Here is a 19,017-nt window from a genome sequence, read left to right as displayed (position 1 = left end):
CATAAAAAAATTCCCTTTGAACACAAAAACTTTCAGAGAATTTGTTTATAAATATTCGCGCTCTTACAATCACAGCCGAACAAGACCGAGAGCAGGAATGCTACTGGATGCCCTCCAGCCCTGAAAATAGTTACGTTTTCTCATTTTGATCATTCTTCTCGAATCGCCTGCCATTACGCAAATGGTAGTGATTTACATTCAGATGTACTGACTTGTGCATATAATTTTTGTGGAAAAGAATGGAATATTCAAATTCCCTCTTAATGGGATTGGGGCAAATCTACGTCCTTATGTTAAAACAGGGCGATCGCGGGAAAATGCAGGGTTTTTGCTAAGACAATGGCTCCATTCACCATTTTTGCTTGAAAGACCGAAGATATGAAGGGGCAAAGCTGGCAAAATGGAAAGTAAAGAGCTCAGTGTAATTTAGAGCTGTAAAGACATAACAGCTCTGGTGTAGCCCTGGCTAATATACGTTAGCTTTGCGTGGTATGGAAACTACATCCATGGCAACCGCTTTGCCCCTGCCGGTCTTTCGCGGCTTTCGAGGGCTGTCTGACTTTCGGAAAACTCCAAATGGAGGATGAAGAGTGAATCCCCAAGCCGCCATTTCACATGGACCGTCTGGACCTGTCTGTGCTGTCGGCCCCCTGGTCTGGGGCCCCGCACCCCAATGTCCTGTTGACTGGACCCTGGTTTCCTACGAGGCCTCATTTCAGCGTCTGTCAGAATCTTGGCGGTTCCTGGGAAACGGCACTCTTCTCATTTCGCACGAAACCCTCAGCCAATGAACCAGGCCGTCTGCAGTCCATAAAGGAGATCATTTCATGCCAGATTTAATGTTAAAAATAAGCTTATAAGTGAAGAAGGGGCATGCATTTTACTAATTGGAGTACGTTTTTATTTTTTGTTAAGAATGCATGAAACCCCCCCACCCCTTTTGTTTTTTTGAACAGAACACATTATACTGAGGGTAGAACTAAATGCGTCTTGAGGTTTTGTCTGTTTCATGTTACGGGGGCACACAAAGCTATGTAGCCCAATTAATTCATTAGAGGGCCTTTCTCCAAGTGTCAGCGATGGAGCGCAGGCCGCAAGCCGCTCCGCAGACACACTCGATACCTTTTGAAAGTGAAAACGATCTAGAGCTATTGCAATCTGCCATGGTGCGTGTGAAAAGCCGAAACGCGTCAACCCTTCCTACGACGAGAGGAATCTTACTGGAGCAGATGCTGAAGTCGGGTCCACGCAGGCCGTAGAATCCTGGTGGGCAGGCATGCAGGCACTCGCCATACTGCCGCATGCCCTCGCGGCGCAGGAACAGGAAGAGCCGCGGCTGGCAGGTCAGGCAGCCGTTGTCATTGGAGCAGAAGGCACAGCCCCTGCAGATGGGGGAAGCGGCATTGCTGGCTGCAGAACAGAGGAGAGCAGCGTTGGTGCATTAGCAAGCGCATTCCTGCATGACATGTGGTGAGGTTTACTCAAAACAGGTACAACTGATACACAGTATTCATGGTGAAGTTATCAACAGGGCACAGGGCTGGGGTACACCCCGGATGGGACGCCAGTCTATCACAGGGCACAAGGCTGTGGTACACGCCAGACGGCTGGGGTACACCCCGGATGGGACGCCAGTCTATCACAGGGCACAAGGCTGTGGTACACGCCAGATGGCTGGGGTACACCCCGGATGGGACGCCAGTCTATCACAGGGCACAAGGCTGTGGTATACGCCAGACGGCTGGGGTACACCCCGGATGGGACGCCAGTCTATCACAGGGCACAAGGCTGTGGTACACGCCAGACGGCTGGGGTACACCCCGGATGGGACGCCAGTCAATCACAGGGCACAAGGCTGTGGTACACGCCAGACGGCTGGGGTACACCCCGGATGGGACGCCAGTCTATCACAGGGCACAAGGCTGTGGTACACGCCAGATGGCTGGGGTACACGCCGGATGGGACGCCAGTATATCACAGGGCACAAGGCTGTGGTACACGGCAGATGGCTGGGGTACACGCCGGATGGGACGCCAGTATATCACAGGGCACAAGGCTGTGGTACACGCCAGATGGCTGGGGTACATGCCGGATGGGACGGCAGTTTATCGCAGGGCACAAGGCTGTGGTACACCCCGGATGGGATGCCAGTCTATCACAGGGCACAAGGCTGGGGTACACCCCGGATGGCTGGGGTACACCCCGGATGGGACGCCAGCATATCATAGGGCACAAGGCTGGGGTACACCCCGGATGGCTGGGGTACACCTTGGATGGGACGCCAGTCTGTCAGAGGGCACACAGTCATTTAAGAGTCACCATTGCAGATAATTGCATATTTTTGTTGCAGTGTCATTATGTAACTTCAGCACTGATAAAAGCAGAGCTCCACCCTTGAGTAGTAAAGCTGAACCCTACGACACCGACGTTATATAGACACATACAATCAGTCGATGAGATGAGATTGTGCAGCTTAGATTGTCTCCAAAGACCCGGTGAACAATGACACCTCAGTGATTAAATCCAAATTTGTTCACTCTCTTTTCCAGGAAACTTCATTGCGCATAATTCACAGTCAATTTCACCTCGCCCTTTGCAAAGAAGTCTATATATATATATATATATATATATATATATATATATATATATATATATATATATATATATATATACACACACATACACACACACATCCAGGATGGGAGGAAGATGACAAAAAACTGAGTAAAATGTAACACCTTCAGTACTTTGGATGCAGAGGATAAGTAGGGGCAAAGAATGTAGAATGATCAGAAGAAGAGTAATTGTCTTCTATGGATGTAATCTTCAGTGGAGGAAAAGAGGAATATTCTCCGTGTCCAGGATCAGCTCCTCGTCCATCCTCTTTTCATCAGCAGGACAGTGAGGCTCTGTTCAAGCTCAGTGATGCTTGGCTGGCTCTCTCAACGCGTGGACGCCACCGGCACCTCCCCCCCAACCGCTCACGCACAGAAGTGTGAATCACGCACGGGATTCCTTAAATCCGCCGCGTCACCCACCCTCAGTTTGTGATGAATCACTGAGTCATTCGGCTTTAACTGAAGAAAAGAGGTACTGGATTAAAGCCTCAGAAGGAGTCAGCAAAAGTGAATGAAGAAATACTGAACTGAGCATCTTGAAAATGACTAATTTTAGCAGACATTTCTATATAGTGACATGCATTTATGTGAAAGTTGCGTCAAGGGCCAATTCTGCTGACCCAGGGATTTGACACAGTGATTTTCTGATGATAGGTGCAGCATCCTAATCAACTGAGCCACACTGCATATTAAAATCCATTAATGGGATCAACAGGAAACTAAATTATTAAATGCTAAATGTTCTTGCTTGGCTTGAGTGGTGCCACAGATATTAATAAGGCAGAAATGGGTCATCTGACCGCCTCCCAACATCACTCCATGACACCCACTAAAAAAAGGACGCTAAAAAACAGTTGACCGTCAATTTAGCTGAACCAGACACCTTCTAGAGGACCAGCAGACACACCCGAATGTAAAAGCTGGCGAGTCAGCCAGCATTAAGGCGTGACGCTCAAACTGCATTTCCTCGCAGCCGCCGTATCATGATTCCGCCTCATGTCCATTTGTTATGTTCGTCTCCGCGGCGCTCCGGCTACTCCCTGCTTCATCTTGTCACAGATGCCTCCGGCAAATCTGCAACAGCAACGCAAAGTACTACAATGTACAATGTCTGGATCGCACGAATCCCACATCCTGTAATGATCTGTGGAAAAACAGAGAGTATCTACAAAGGGACTAGTAAGGCCTTTTATGCAGCTGCTATTATAAGATTTAGTGTCGGGGTCATGTCTAGGGAAGGAATTCTCAGCAAAGCCACAGGCCAAACAAGCAAGGGGCACCAATTTGACAATTCACCGGCCTCACTACAGCTCTCAGCTAACCCACCCAGGCAGAATCCTGGGAGCCAGTGGGACACACTGGAACAGAAAACAGCATCTGCTCCGGCCAAAAAGATTCACGGAAGAATCCAGCTTAAGCATCAACACACAGGCCAATCGCTTAAAACACTCATCATGCAAGGCGAACACTCGGTAGAAGTAGAGCGACTGTGAGAACGCGAAGCTGTGAGTGACACTCATAATTAGTTTTAGCTAGTCTAACCCTGCAAATACATGGCTGCGTCGAATTTGAGAAACTGTACAAAAAACGGCGACCACCGAGTATAGATTTAATCATGTCTAACGCCAAACGCTAAACGACCACACTTTCGCTTCATGCTATAGGGTTGTCTAAAAAAAACTGTAAAACCACAGCGCTGTAACAAGTAAACAAACATCATATAAAATCTTTATTTTTTCCAAATAACAACTGGAGAGCAAATCAAGAATCTGAATCAAAGCGTCCCGCTTAGAGGGACTTAGTTTCCTCGGCGGCTTAAGGCCGAAAACCCAATTTGGCCCTGGGCTTTAGGCCTGCATCGACGTGCGAACTTGTAGAAGTTAACGAAGTGTCGGTGTGTTGTGACTGATGACAGCCGGCCTCCAAATTACATAAACTGTCATTCGCACACAACCAATGTTATGCCGCCAATTAAAAAAAGACATCTGGACTATATGGACGTTTTCCGTGTTGCTTTGCTTAGTTTGACCCAAGTGCATAATTCGCTAATTAATATCAATGCCAGTGTGTGCAACGTGACAGCCGATGATCACAATTATTCCATCGCAAGGTGTGGGGTTTTTTTTCTCGCTAAAAATTCTCAGCACCTTTTCAGATTTCAAAGCCATCAGACGGAGCTGTACGTCACTGGAGATTAGCTACCAGATGATCAGCCAACTATCAGCACTCCACAGCATTGACCAGACAAGTGGCCTCCCCATACTGTGTCCTCCTATACACCACATCTGAACATGGCAAACCCTTCTTTTAATTGGCAAATCCCTACGCATTATTTTGGGCTTTTTTTTTTTTTTTTTTTTTTTAAATAAGGCTTATGTTATTTTCCTGTTTCCCTCAAAAAAGAAAACGCAATTAGCAATTTCCTAACATTGTAACAGCATGCTGGGCGAGGTGTGATTTTATGGCTTGTTTTTCTTGCTGGCTTGTTGCACATCTTGTAAGATCTTGCTATAATCCCCAACCCCCCCCCCCCTCTTTCCCAGTAAGAGAGTTCCTTTTTCCTCAGACCCTGCTGGGGGCACCTCTTACATTCGCTTGGTGAGGGGAGCGAGACGGCAACAAGGCGACCAGCAGCAGGGGAGCCTGGGGGGGGAAGCAGGACCGACTCCGCTAGCTATGCGGTGGAAGCCTAGAGCAGAGCAGTCCCAGGTCACTGTTAATGCCTCGGGCTCATTATGGGCTGTTTCAGGACATCCTCCCATGAGTCACCAACCAGTCTTTGACCATTAAATTGAACCTAAAAGTGAACCACAAAAAATAAGACTATCTGATGTCTCAGTATGACTTTTTTACCCCATGGCTGTACGAGAAACACAACATCCACTCTAATCACTGAATCGAAGCGTGTTTGTTTAAACTCTGAGAGGCATGCATGGGACCATGAGGCAGACAGTGGAAAGATGAAAGAGGAAGGAGCGCAGAGCCCTGAAATGGTCCTTATTTACTATGAGTTGCATAGTCTCATTCACCTTATTTTCATAAACATCCCCCCATTGTTTACAATCATAGACACACTCCAGCTCGTAACATATTTTGTGAATCTACTCGGCGAGGGAATTAAAGCGTATTAGAGTGACTCGATTAGACCTGTGGATCAATGTGCAGCCCCCTTTAAGGTTGCAAATGCGGCACAAATAGAGCGCAGGTGAGAAGCTGGTCTTACATCTTGACCTGCCATTGTGTCGTCATCCATTCAGGGACGATAAAGCGCAGGAGGTCACGCCTCACGCCAGATGACGGTCGTCGCTGGATCAGGCACGTTCAGATTCTGCAAGTCACATCCGTTTAAATAGGGAGGCTGCTAAACTTACAACCCTGACAACAACGACCATCCACCCCAACAATGTCCCATGATTTACATAAAGATACGAAGGCACCTGACTAAACGATGACAACAGTGAAATACAGAACAGCTAATACAGGCTACATGGACCATATAACAATGACATTCTGATGATAAGGAGGATTTGTTTATTTAATATTATGGGTTCATTCAGGGCATCATATTAGGGTCAAAATAAAATCAGGAATATTACAGAAACTATATCCTTTTACTGTACTGTCAATATCGACTCCAGGGCCAAAGACAAAATTGTACTTCATGAGGCTACATTTCAGAGGTTACATTTCAGACTGGCCAAATTGAAAAAGAAAAACTATAAAGCATTATTTTCTTCACTTGTATTTCTGTCAGAAATTGCAATCAGAAAAGATCTGTTTTATTAGTACAGACACATTAAGCATGCGATCTTTGTAAACATCCTGTATTTGTTGTCTAAGAAGTAAAAAGCAGGTAAAACCAGTCAAATTTGCAGGAGTGTCAATACAACAGGAATGTTGGGAAACATTCAGTTAAAATATGAAAATTGTGTAACGAGCTCCTGCTGTACAGATGTCGTCCGTTTCAGTGGAGCGCTACCCTGAAATTGCTACATTTTTTTTTCTGAATCCAATCCATTTGCCACATCAAATGAAAATGGGAAAAATATGTTTGGTAGAGTTTCTCTCGGCCTGTCCCTCGGGAGGCAGTTGATGAAATGTGAAAACGCACGCTGGTCCCGTCTGCCGCGCCGGTGCAGGGCTGTACGGAGTGCAAATCCTCAAATCGGTCATCCCCACAGAGCGGAAACCAGGGGGCGAATCGGAACTGCACCATGGTTCATTTGAGGAAAATGCCTGTTCCTGCTTGCAAAGTCCCCCCCCCCCGGAGCGTGAAGTGGCTGGTGCTTATAGACATACACGGGGGACGGGCGATCAAAACAAGAGGAGGATCATATAAACAAAACATTGAAAGACACACACACACACACACACATAGACTCGGTACATAACTGACTGGGAGGCCAGTCTGAAAGCAGGAAACTCAGGCATTCTCGAAGGAAGGCTCCTCCACATCCCATGTCTGGTGAATGGGGCTCGGCAAAACTGGGCAGCGAACCCAGTGAACTCGGCGCAGCCAGGCCGCCCTGGCGATCGCGCCTCTTGCAGGCGTGAAAGATGAGTACGGCCTGGCGTCTAATTTGGCAGAAAATCAGGGCGGATCTCACCTTCTCCCCATCACAGCTGGAAGCAGTCAGGGTCGGGTTATATTTCTACCCTCCGATTACTGGAGCAGAAACGCACATGTTTACATTTAAGGCTAATCCTTTAGTTTTTAATGAACCTGCAGCCCTATTTTTCTGAGAAAGAAACAGGTCCTATTTATTCATTAAGAGTGCTGGTGTGAAACAGACAGCATGATATGGCCCTGGCCCCCTGAACCAGGACTCCGGCCCCCAGCCAGGTGGGACAGTAGACTTCCTCAGTGGGGCACCTGGTTTTTGATGAATTTGGGGACAAAGGGTTTGTAGCATCAGTATCAAGTGCTGAGCAGCAGGAAGCCGCCCCTTTGTTGTTTCCATGCGAATGGCTCTACTGGCCCCCAAACTGAACCTCCACCCCGTTTCCTCTAACACAAACAGGTCACATTCATCTTCCTCCCTGTCCTTCTGCTTTAGAGTCACTCAGTAGCTTCTACTGTCTCACACTTGTTCATCAAGCATGACGCATGCTACTCACATGAATATCTTCTTACAGCCGCGTCGGCGGAACGCAAACCTGCTGCTTCAAGGCATTGGAACACATCCCACCCATTCCTTCTGCTGATCCATCTAGGCAGACAGGGGATTCTTTTCCAAAGGATAATACGCTGCTTTTTATGGAAAAAATAGAAGAAATAGGAAAAAGAAATTCCTGAAAATTACAAGACTCATAAGCCCTAACATGGGTGTGTAATCCTTGTAATCCTTGAAATTAAAATTCATTGTAAACAATAAAAAGTTGGCAACATACCACTACAACTATGCACCACAGCACACAGATGAACTGCAAAGAAATTACATGAATTCTGCAAAACTACATGTTCTCTCTTTCACATTTCTGTCCAACCCACAGCAAGCTTCCTGGGAATGATAAGTGAAGCGTTTCTCACTGAGCCCATCCATTCATCCTCTGACTATTTATCCAGCACAGGGTTGTGGGGGTGTGAGCTGCAGCCTATGCCAGGCAGCTAAAGGCACAAAGCAGGGAAACGGCCGGGATGGGATGCCAGTGCATAGCAGGCCTCACGCTACAGCTCATTTAGAGACACCAGATCATCTACCTGAATGCTCTTACATAATGGTGGGAGGCCAGGCAAGGGTAGAACATGCAGACTCCGCAAAGCACAGAGTGAGGCAGGATCCAAACCCTCCTCCGTGGGGATGTAAGGCGACAAGCACCACACCATAGCTGAGTCGACAAATAAAATTACAGTCTGCCAATCTATTATGATGTCACATTATATGCGGAGCCTATGTTAATTAACTACAGCTACCAATTCATGGCCCTGTGACATGATACAGATAGATGCCCAGAATGCCAGCAGCAGAGACACCCTTTCCTAACGAAACCAGTCTATCCTGGTCCAGTGAGAAGGGTTCCAGCCAGAGTTGGGTAATTCAGGTCCAGAGAGTAAAAGTCCAGACTCTTTATGCTCAACTGGTCGGTTGAAACAAAATCTTGATCTGGGCTTTTACTCTCTGTACCTGAATTACCCAATTCTGGTTCCAGCACCGCGAATGAACACTTTCACAAGCTGCTGCCAGTAGGTACATAATTATGAAAGGGAAGGCGACTGATCATTTTAGCAGCAAATCAACAGCAGGTTCTCACTTTGGTTTAATATAAAGATTCATGCTGATGTAGCTCCTAGTTTTAAGTCACAGTAAGACAGTATTGCTATCACAGGAACGGCGGAGGAGAGAGTATATGTTTCAGATCCTTACTGCATAGCCGTTTAAATTCTTTTTCTCTTGAAAAATGACAACAAGGGCTTAATTAAGCATGTCCAAAGCTCACAGATTGGAAATGAAGAATCAAAAGCAACTCTCTTGCTCTTTTGGCTATTTTAAGCAATTTCAAGGCATTACATGAGTCTATTTTATCTTTTTCAGATTTTTCAGGCTTCCTACCACCTGGGTCCCTTATGCTGGGGTGATGTTTCGGTAAATTTCCATCCGCCCTGACTACAGACGATTGTTAGCTCATTCCACAAATCTCTGTGTATCACTAACCCGTTCTCTTTAAACATTCAGCTACATTTAAGACATAGATTTTGAAAATAAAATACCCAAAATAAATAACTTTTAGAGCATGAAAAAAACTACAAGAAATACACTTTTTACAATATGCAGTAAAAAATAAAAAGTAAGTTTTAAACCTTTAGCCAAAGAGGATTTTCATTATTCTAACTAAGCAACAAGCATTCCTTATAAAAACAGGTACCGCCCCCAACATCCTAAATCTCATCCAATCAGCTTCAATTAAGGTCATCAGACAGTGATAACTGTCCACAGGTTGACCTCAAAAGGCCTCTCATGTCCAGGTCCTTTCAGAAGGAGCTGTTTAAAATAGCACTGGACTAATGTTATTCTACTCACCATGCTTCACATTACACTCTTGAACATTACTTCAATAGGCTCACCCAGCAGGAAGTTTCACATGGGCTTAATGAGTCCACAGGAAGAGAACCCAGACTGAAGAGTGGCCCGATCTGGTGCTGACGGATTGGCTCCACGGGCAGAAAGCGTCTCTGAGGCCGTTGACACCAGCCTACTCTACCCCACCCCACGTTTCGTACAGAATGGAGAAAGTTAAGCCGTGAAAGTTGTGGTTCCTTCCCCATTTCCCGTCACAGTTTTGCATTTCAGCGTGAGTCTGAAGACCAGCGTTAACTACTAAACCTGAGAAAACAGGGGCCTTTCAAAAACGCAGAGCTGCTGTCCGGCACAACGCGAGTCTCTGAGCGACAAGCGAGGATGGACACTCAGCCTTCAGAGGGTACCTGTAGTTTCCTACACTGGTGAAACAAAGATTTACATCATGAAATCCATTAGTCATAAATTCTTAGCAACAACCTCTATCCAAAGCAATGTTTAATATTACAGAAAGTTTAATATTTATAGATGCAACTTAGGTCAAATAACACAAAGGCTGCAACAGAACCTCCTTGGGGATTTCAAGCCTTTCACCCACAAGTTCAACCACAACACATCCATTGCGTGGCGATTCAGAGAACGAACAGGAAACTCGTCCGTGAAAACTTCAAATCCGAACATCTGGAATTAATGGCGGGGGTTCACACATGCAAGAACCACACTGTGTGCTACGTTCCTGAGTGATGCAAGTCAAACGCTCGAGGAGGAAACGGAATGACTCTGCTCTACGTCAGCAAAGCACCTTCTCCTGCAGCCATGTCCTTCTCACCACAGACTGTGAACTTTGACCCTGAGATGTGCAAGATGAGACCATATCCAAGAACTGGCATTCCGACGTCCTCCACAGCTTTCCGGGGGAATTCCGAAGAATCTCCAAACACTCCAAGCACTAACGAGGTGACCAATCGAAATCCGAGAGAGAATCTGCTAGACCAGGACATTTCTAAGAGAAACCTGCTGCTTTATAGTCTCACAAACATTTATAGCTCCTTGTCTCTGGGACACTTGCCAATTTATATGTTCAGACAGGGGATCATCTACCTGCAGTGATAGCCCAATGTGACTCGCTCTTGTGGTCTCCTAGCCAAAGACAAGTCTGCACCAAGCGTGTCCTGTTCTGCCTCTTAATGTCCAGACTAGAAGCTTCCAGCTCATGATCAGATATTATACTGAAGGTCACTAATGATGCAGTGCTGCATGGCCTTATTGAGATTCCATTTTCAGCATTCTCACCACTGTCCTATCCATCATCATCCTGCACCTCTTGTCTGGAGGATGACATCATAGTGCAGTCTCACCTGAAAGGCCTCACTTTGGCTGCCTTTCCTCTTTCCCAGGCCACTGGCCAAATGGCATTTATACCCTAGATGTTAACCTCCAGGTTAGATGCCCATAAGTGAGATACTCAGCAGTGATTAGTATGGATAAACTATCTGGCAACACTTTTTATGAATACCATGTCTACAAGAATCTATGAACACATTCATAAACCATTACATATATGACTATAAATCTTTATAAAAAGGCATAACATTATAGCCATGCTTATTATGCATTATTAATGCTTTATGAAGGTATCTATAGTGCATTATAGATGAGAGCTTCATTAGAGCTTATGGAGTTTTATAATCAACACTATAATGCCTTATGACTATCAATGGAAGATGCCATAATGCTTTATTTATTCTTATACTGACTATTATAATGGATTATGAAAGTATCTATTCTATAAAATCCATTAGAGATGACAGCTTTAAGTAAAGTGTTACAATCAATTTAAATACAGGCATTGCTGCCTCACACCTCCAAGACTGTGGGTTTGAATCCCACTGCAGTGCTTGTGTAGAATTTGTAAGCTCTCTTGGTGTTGACAAGGGTCCCTTCTGGGGATTCTGCTTCCCTGCGCCGCCAAAAATATGCAATGGGAAGATCTGGCATTTATTAGCTTCCTGTAGCATTTGACTGCACTGCAATGAACATGTACTCTGTGCTCCAATACAGGCCTCAGGCTAACACCATACCGGATAAGCAGCTGGAAGGTGGATATAGTACATATATGGCCAGTTTCTCAGGATGGTCTTGACTGATGTTAAGAAACTGGATTAGAAGCCAAATGGTTGTAAACCCTTAAGGAGGCTCTAAGGTCGTAAAACTGGATTCACCTGTTTCAAAGCACTACGTAAATTAGTCAAATTAATACAATTAAATATACTTTATACTGGTGATGTACAGACATCATATATTACAATATATTTCCGACAAACTGAAAATTGTCAATTTTGATGACGTTTTTGATGAACATCGTGAAAATGCTGTTTTAAGCAATGAGACAGCTTAGGTTCAAGCGAGATTCGACAGACATTCATTACCCCGTGTGTGCTTGTATGTTCAAGGACGCTTTAGAAGAAACATTATTAACAGCATTGTGCCACGTATTAGTTGGGATCCATTTCTGCTCCAAAGCGGCGATGGACTGGAAGGCCTGAGCAGCGGCTACGCTCCTTACGGAACAGATCTGCCGAGTCACAGATTATCACAGCTGACAAGGCTGCATCGTCGTCAGGAAGAACGACACCACAGCACACGTGACAGATCGCGTCTTCCTGGGAAGTATTTGCACTCGTGTGCTGTTTTTAAGTTGTCAGCAGGTGGCATCATCAAGCAGAGGATGAGGGGGGGGGGCATGAGAGCACAGACAGGAGAGCTGTCACCGCTGCTAGGAGAGGGCAAGGGCATTTAAATACCTTCCCAGTAATATCGGTTAGCTAATCCCTTTTGCCGTAACTCCTAAGGATGAGGAATTCTGACAGAAACGGCACTGGTCTCCTCAGAACCCATTATGGCCGTAGGTGACAGCATTAATAGATGGTACAACATAGCAGCTGTCACTGGCTGCCAATACCTGTCACCACTCAGTGTGATGACACATTAACATGAAAAGGCTATGATGGCACCATTGTGACAAATTTAAGGAAAGTAGCATCAACTCAGGTTCTGTTTTAATTAACTATGTGTGTGTATACAGATCACTACTTCATAATTGACCCTATGAATCATCCTGCAGTTTCCTTACTGCTGTAAAATACCTTTGATTCCTAATATTAGGACACTGAAGACACCATTTATAGACTTTTATGGGCTTTTAGATAGCCAGACTAAATAAATCTCGGACTGAATTCCTGTCTTAAAATTTCAAATGTTTGTTTAGGGCTAATTTCACCTTCAAAAGGAGACAGATCCCCGTTGTGAAATCAGCATGACCCGCACGTGACTTGGAGATGCCAAAAAAGCATAAAGTTATAGGAAATCAGAGATTCTGCAACAACAGTCCAACACATTTGCTATGGTATGTTTAGAAGGACAGACTCTGGGCTCTGACATGCTTGCTTTCTTGGAAACCCCATCTTTAGCTGGTTCGCTCCTGCAATCACGCCTCGATGGCATCCCACTCGCGCAGGTTCACTGGCCGCTCTCGCCGGCTCGCCTCGCTCGGCCTCTGCCAGAAGGTTTGATCCCATTAAGAGAATTATGTTATGGAGCATCTGAGATCACACTCAGCCTGGTGGTGGGACGAGGGCAGCCAGGAAAAGGGGCGATGCCAACAGCCTGTGCTGATTTCCTGATTACTGGCAGATGGGCCCAGAGGTACAGGCAGCTGGAGAGAGAGTGCAGGCAGACGAGTCCAAGACAACGGTGTCATTTACAAGCCTGGGGACACGCCGTGAGCATCACCCCCCCCCCCCCCCCCCCCCCCAGTGCCACCACTCCTTCAACATTCTCACAGCTTTTTTCCTTAGTGCTGGAGATGACTACAGGTTACTCTCAGGACAAGCAGTGGTAATACTTGGCAAAGATCAAAAATAAAAAGAAAAATACTGATTACAAGTGTGCTGTGAGAAGGCAGTGAGATGTTTGCATCTGACAGGGCAATAAAAGCCTGGTTGTTTAATCAAAATATCATTATTACGTCTAGGGCATCTATTTCCATAAAGTGAAACTAATGACAGTTACCACATGTTTAAAGAGCAGAAGATATTCACCCAGTCGAGCTCGATAAGTCCAGTGGCATGTTGCTGCAACAACTGTAAGAACTGCACTGACAGCCAGCACACGTCTCAGACAAACAGCCAAAGCTCTGGAATGATCACCCACCACCCTGGTCCTGGGGTCACACACATATGTTGATAGTTGAGCTTTATTGAATTCTTACAGTAATGTAACCTATCGTTTAAAAGATTACGGTAATGTAGCAGCGGTACACTCTTAATCAATCCATTAATCAAGCAGAAACTAAGTGTTAGTTACATACTGATCCAATGTTTGTTCGTCATTAATCAGTCATGATAGTTCATGTATTTCATGCAGTTACTATATTTGTTCATGATTTGTACTTGAGTAGTAACTAAGTTACTTCTGTCCCCTCAAGTAAAGTGTTACCAAAATGACTTCTGGAGGTGCGTTTGTACACTAAAATGTAACAGTTAAATGTAACTTTATCTCACAGACACCTTGTACTGGATAATTAGCATTGGAAGAAGGATAGATGTGACTATCTATACCTTAAATCCCTTTTAAGGGATTTTTGCGCGACCAGTTATTTGTTTGAATATCTAATAGAAACATATTGCATCTGTAAGCTTAAGTCACCCCCACCGTGATCCTGTACTGGATAAGCAGATGGAAGATACTTGGATATTGCACTTGTAACAGTGGCAGATTTCTGTATCTGTAAGTTTTATTAGGTCTAATGTATACAAACCCTGCCCAAACTCATTAATGCAGAGACTGGCAGGGACACAATGTGCATGGTCCCATATTTCCAGGAATGAGGACCGTCCATGTATGGGAGGTATTTGATTAATACCTGACCACCACCTGAAATGATGCGTGACCTGACTTACCATCTGTATAATGCATTCAAAGCACCAGTCAGGCACCAAGGCTAAAAGAGAATCGGCACACCGTAGGGTCACTGATATCACATCCAGGGTTTGGCACTACAGCAATGGTCCAAAGCCCTGAACGTCAGAGGGTTACAGATGTCCCTGCACCTCATCTCTTCGCTCACTGGACATATCTAGGCTCTGACTGATTTCTAAAGCTGCTTCACCCTTTAGTATTACTAGAGGTGTGTAGCTGTAATGGTAAACATGATGGACTAGAACACTGGGCCAAATGTAATTATGGTCAGTTATTAAATTTAATTACTTAATAGTTCAGAGCCCCAGTACCATGATTGATCTATCCTGTATAACTTGAATATATATATATATATATATATATATATATATATATATATATATATATATATATATATATATATTTTTACAATTGTCGAGGGACCTACATCAACCCGCATGAGCTCAGATATCACATTTAATTTTTGTTTCCATTAATATACACATAACAAGCCTCTCAGAAGAGCTGACCTTCAAAACTATAAGCAGATGCAACACGTAATTGATCTGTTTTATAACAACTCAGTTTACTGATTTTCCTCACTGTGCGAGATTGTGCTGTGATTAACTCCCAAACTCTGCTGGCCTTTCCAAATGATACATTTTTAAAGGTGTGTAACGATGGTAATTCATAATATTATGACTCCTGAAATAATACAGTGCTAAATATAATTATGGTCAGTTATTAAATTTAATCACTTAATAGTTTGGAATCCTTGTACCATGGTTGATTAATCCTGTTTAAGGTGAATATTACATTTTTACGACTGCTGAGGGATGCAAACCAACCACATCCCTTTCAGGTAACGCTTCAGTTTTTATTTTCATTACTGTAGCTATAAAACTTCTTAACCGACCTAAACCTTAAAACCATAAACAGGTGTAACACCGACATCATTAACTTGTAAGAGCCCAATCGAATGGTAATTTACAGGCTTTTTTGAACAGAAACTAGCAAACATGCCCAGTGCCCCCCCGGGAACGTTATTGCAGATCCCCGGCTTTATGCTGACCGCAGGAAGGCAGCGCTCTGTGCTTATTTAAAGACACAGTATACACTTTATGGCTAGGACTCCAAGCGGTGGTGCCCCAAAGCCCTCGGGGTGTACCGGTACCCCCAGCCCGCCCCCACCGAATCTCATTTCTTAAGCGCTGTACTGAAATAATTTCGCCAATCATAAGTAGTCGCACATGGTGTTTTAGGTGTCACTTGGGCGTTCATTACGCCATACTATAAAAATTGAAGTACTTTGGAGACAGAGCGCTGGGTATCTCCGCTCGGCATAATGATGGCATGATTAAGAAAATACGGAATTAAAGTATGACTTCGAATAAGTCAAAACACTTCACAGACTGTATCCTCCTCTAAAATAAAATTTCAAACAAATTTCAAAACAAATACAATTCAGTTACATATTATGTAGCTGATGATTTACGCATCAATAAGCATTATTGCAAAGCAGTTATATTTCAAATAAACCCAGTTATACTTATAGTTAATGATGTATTTATTCTTTGATTCATGACGGCAATTTCCATAAAAGCCGTTTTCAAGCTCAGGCTTGCCTTCTCTGATATCGTGCGGTAAAAATGCAACAAGTATTCACGTTATTAAGCATGTTTTATTACTGTGCAGCGCGGGCATTTCCATCTCCAAATTACGGGCGAACACCCTGCGACCTGCTGCCTCACTGTCAGCCCCATCAATATATTAACGTCGCAAAATCACCCTAATACATAACATGTCCTGCGCGTATTTTATAATATTACAGCATCAAATATTCATACTCAGTGTACCTGTCTAGTATCTTCACTTTGGATGGCCCGTCCCTGATACCTTAAAATCACTACATCATCGCCGTACCTTGAATTGTTCTCGCATGATAACACGACAAGTTGTAATAATTCCAATTAAAATTTGATTAATGATTTACTAATATAACTGAACAAGCACGCGCATATAATGACCTCCTTTATATACCTGGTCGTGCACGTATATACCAGCTGTCGTGCACACATTTCCTCTACATCTCCAACACGATTTCTCCTAATAAAAATAAACGAGTGTATATCAATACTAAATCATTTGCACGTAGACTATACAAACGGAATACTTCATATAGACCTACTTATTTAAAGTTTAGCCGAAGCAACTTTTTCTCCCCTCGTTCAATGCAGATGTACAGTGTGTGCGATACAGTGAATCTTACACTGACCTCTTTTGCTCCTTTTCCAGTGGTGCGGCTGACAGTGACTATGATCCACGCAGTTCAGGACGATAAGAGCCAAAGAGAAAAGTCGAAACTGCATCTGGACAGCTGTGCCTGAGCTCTTCACACCCGAATGACAAGTGTCAATATTACTATAATTTTCCGCTCTTCCTCCTCCTTTTATGCGTTGTTTTTATGCAGAAGTCTTCGAAGAAAAAAAAAGTCAGATCATATGCGAATTCCAAAAAGTCACAGACGAGCCGTGACAAAATAGTTTAAAGTCTTTAAGGGACAACATTTTATGAGGCGCGTAAAATTGTCCTGGATGTCCCCTCGTTTGCTGTAAAACAAAAGAAATATGCACACATCATGTAGATTCTAGCAACCAAAAGAATTTACCGACTGACTTTGAAATAAAGCAGCAAAAAATGATCCGGCTTAGTTATTGTCTAGTATTTTGCGCTGCATTTGAAACCACATTTTAATCAGGTAGTTACAGGGATTCAGATTATTGCAAGCGATTTTTTTGCGCAGTGGTTAGCACGGCAAATATTTAAATTGCGCAGGCTGAATTACCTTTATTAATTAGATTCCAGTCCGCTTCATTAAGCTGCAGCTCCTTCTGTAAAACTGTGAGCTCGGCGCAGGCAGCATCTCTCCTGTGCGAAAGTTGGTCAACAGATCTGTTTGGAGTACAACCTTTCCCCCTCAAATACTCGTTTCAAATAACCCTTTCATCCTCCGATCTCCTGATTGAAAGCTTGTCCTTATTTAGAATCGCGGTCACTTATGATAACCTACAATTAAAACCTTATAGCAGCTTTATTTGCAGCAGACAAATGGAGGAACAAGCATACTGATTTTGAATAGTTTACATCTGCGCTCGGTTGAGGTTAAGTAGTACCATAGGTTTTCATAGTTTCTTTTTTTTAAGTTGGGCGTTTGTTCGTCTCACATAAGGATGTGGGGTTCTCTTAGACGACATGCATGTTTTAAAAAAAAAAAACCCCGTGGGTCTTGACTCATACTTTTCCTCTCCTTTGCAGAGATTTTTGAAAATGACACGCGTTTCATCGCCGTCCGCCGCGCTCCTCGGGGTCCTAGCGCTCGGGAGGGTATCGCAGCCCTGCATTCATCCGCACACCCAGTCCTAGAGCACACTAAATAATCGTTACGCCGCCAGCTAAATTTTCACCTCAGTTTATCATAATCTAAAAAGGACATTACAAGGTATTACGTACATGGATCCACGAAAGAGTGGCAATTAGTAAATTCTGGGACAAGTAGCCTATGTGTAATACTTCCCTAGTATCACTGTATGATATTCTATCAAAATTTACATTAATTGCAACGTCTTTGTAAACGGAAACAGCTCGGACTTCGGTGCGTATCATTTGCTTGTTTCTGAGCTGGCAACTAAACCAGTTCTGAATAATTTCTGCTGGCTGACTAACATATCCATTATTTTCCCAAAGAGCCTGATAACAATACACGAGGAATTAAATATAAAGCTGCTGTACTTGAATACGTATGAATTAAACGAACCAGTTAAATAAGTAAAAGAAAAAGTCTTGAAAGTAAAATCGAGAATATTGCCATACGACCATTAGTACGGAATATTATGTATAAACGAAGTAATGACTGTAGATACAATTCAAGGTTTTACACAGTTACTCCTTTACAACTAACACGAGCTTAATGCGAAGCGGGTAGACGTTTCAGTCGTTTTAAATCTTCGAATTATATTTTTAAAGTGTGGTACAAGGTTAAAATTGCTTTGCCTAATTTGGCCACTAGATGTGGTGCTCAATCTTAAATACGAAAGTAGTGTGATTTTCTCACTTTTGTACAGTTGCCTATTAAGTAACTCACAGATGTGTGTGTGCATGTGTGTGTATGTATACACACACACACACTTCAGTAAACAGACACTATATATAATAAGTATTAAGGAAGTGCTTTCAGAAAACCAAAAGGGTAACAATGACAGACATTTCTGACTGGTTACTGTCATACTTGAATTTCATCCAGAAAAATACACCAAGCCACAGAACATATCCCTCATTACAGAGCAAGGACATACTGCATTGCAAAAAATGAGTCTTACATTGGAATTCCATTTATTCATATAAAGAAATAAATCAAGGAGAAGTCA

The 19,017-nt window shown here is 43.7% G+C and overlaps 1 protein-coding gene across 1 annotated transcript in view; it reads right to left on the bottom strand.

The window, feature by feature from the left end:
- LOC125718696 (R-spondin-2-like) overlaps positions 1–18,953 on the bottom strand; it is a 39,358-nt gene extending 20,405 nt beyond the window's left edge. Inside the window, exons 1-3 of the mRNA XM_048992680.1 lie at positions 17,439–18,953; positions 16,869–17,202; positions 1,222–1,410 (exon numbers count right to left, since the gene is read on the bottom strand). Coding sequence (XP_048848637.1) covers positions 1,222–1,410; positions 16,869–16,962 — 283 coding nt within the window. The 5' untranslated portion in view covers positions 16,963–17,202; positions 17,439–18,953. The remainder of the gene's footprint in view (positions 1–1,221; positions 1,411–16,868; positions 17,203–17,438) is intronic.
- Between the last annotated feature and the right edge of the window lie 64 nt (positions 18,954–19,017).

Source organism: Brienomyrus brachyistius, chromosome 23 (genome assembly GCF_023856365.1).
Source record: "Brienomyrus brachyistius isolate T26 chromosome 23, BBRACH_0.4, whole genome shotgun sequence".
Lineage (NCBI taxonomy): Eukaryota > Metazoa > Chordata > Actinopteri > Osteoglossiformes > Mormyridae > Brienomyrus > Brienomyrus brachyistius.
The sequence above is the reverse complement of the archived record's forward strand: the minus strand, read 5'-3'. Positions and strand labels throughout refer to the sequence as shown.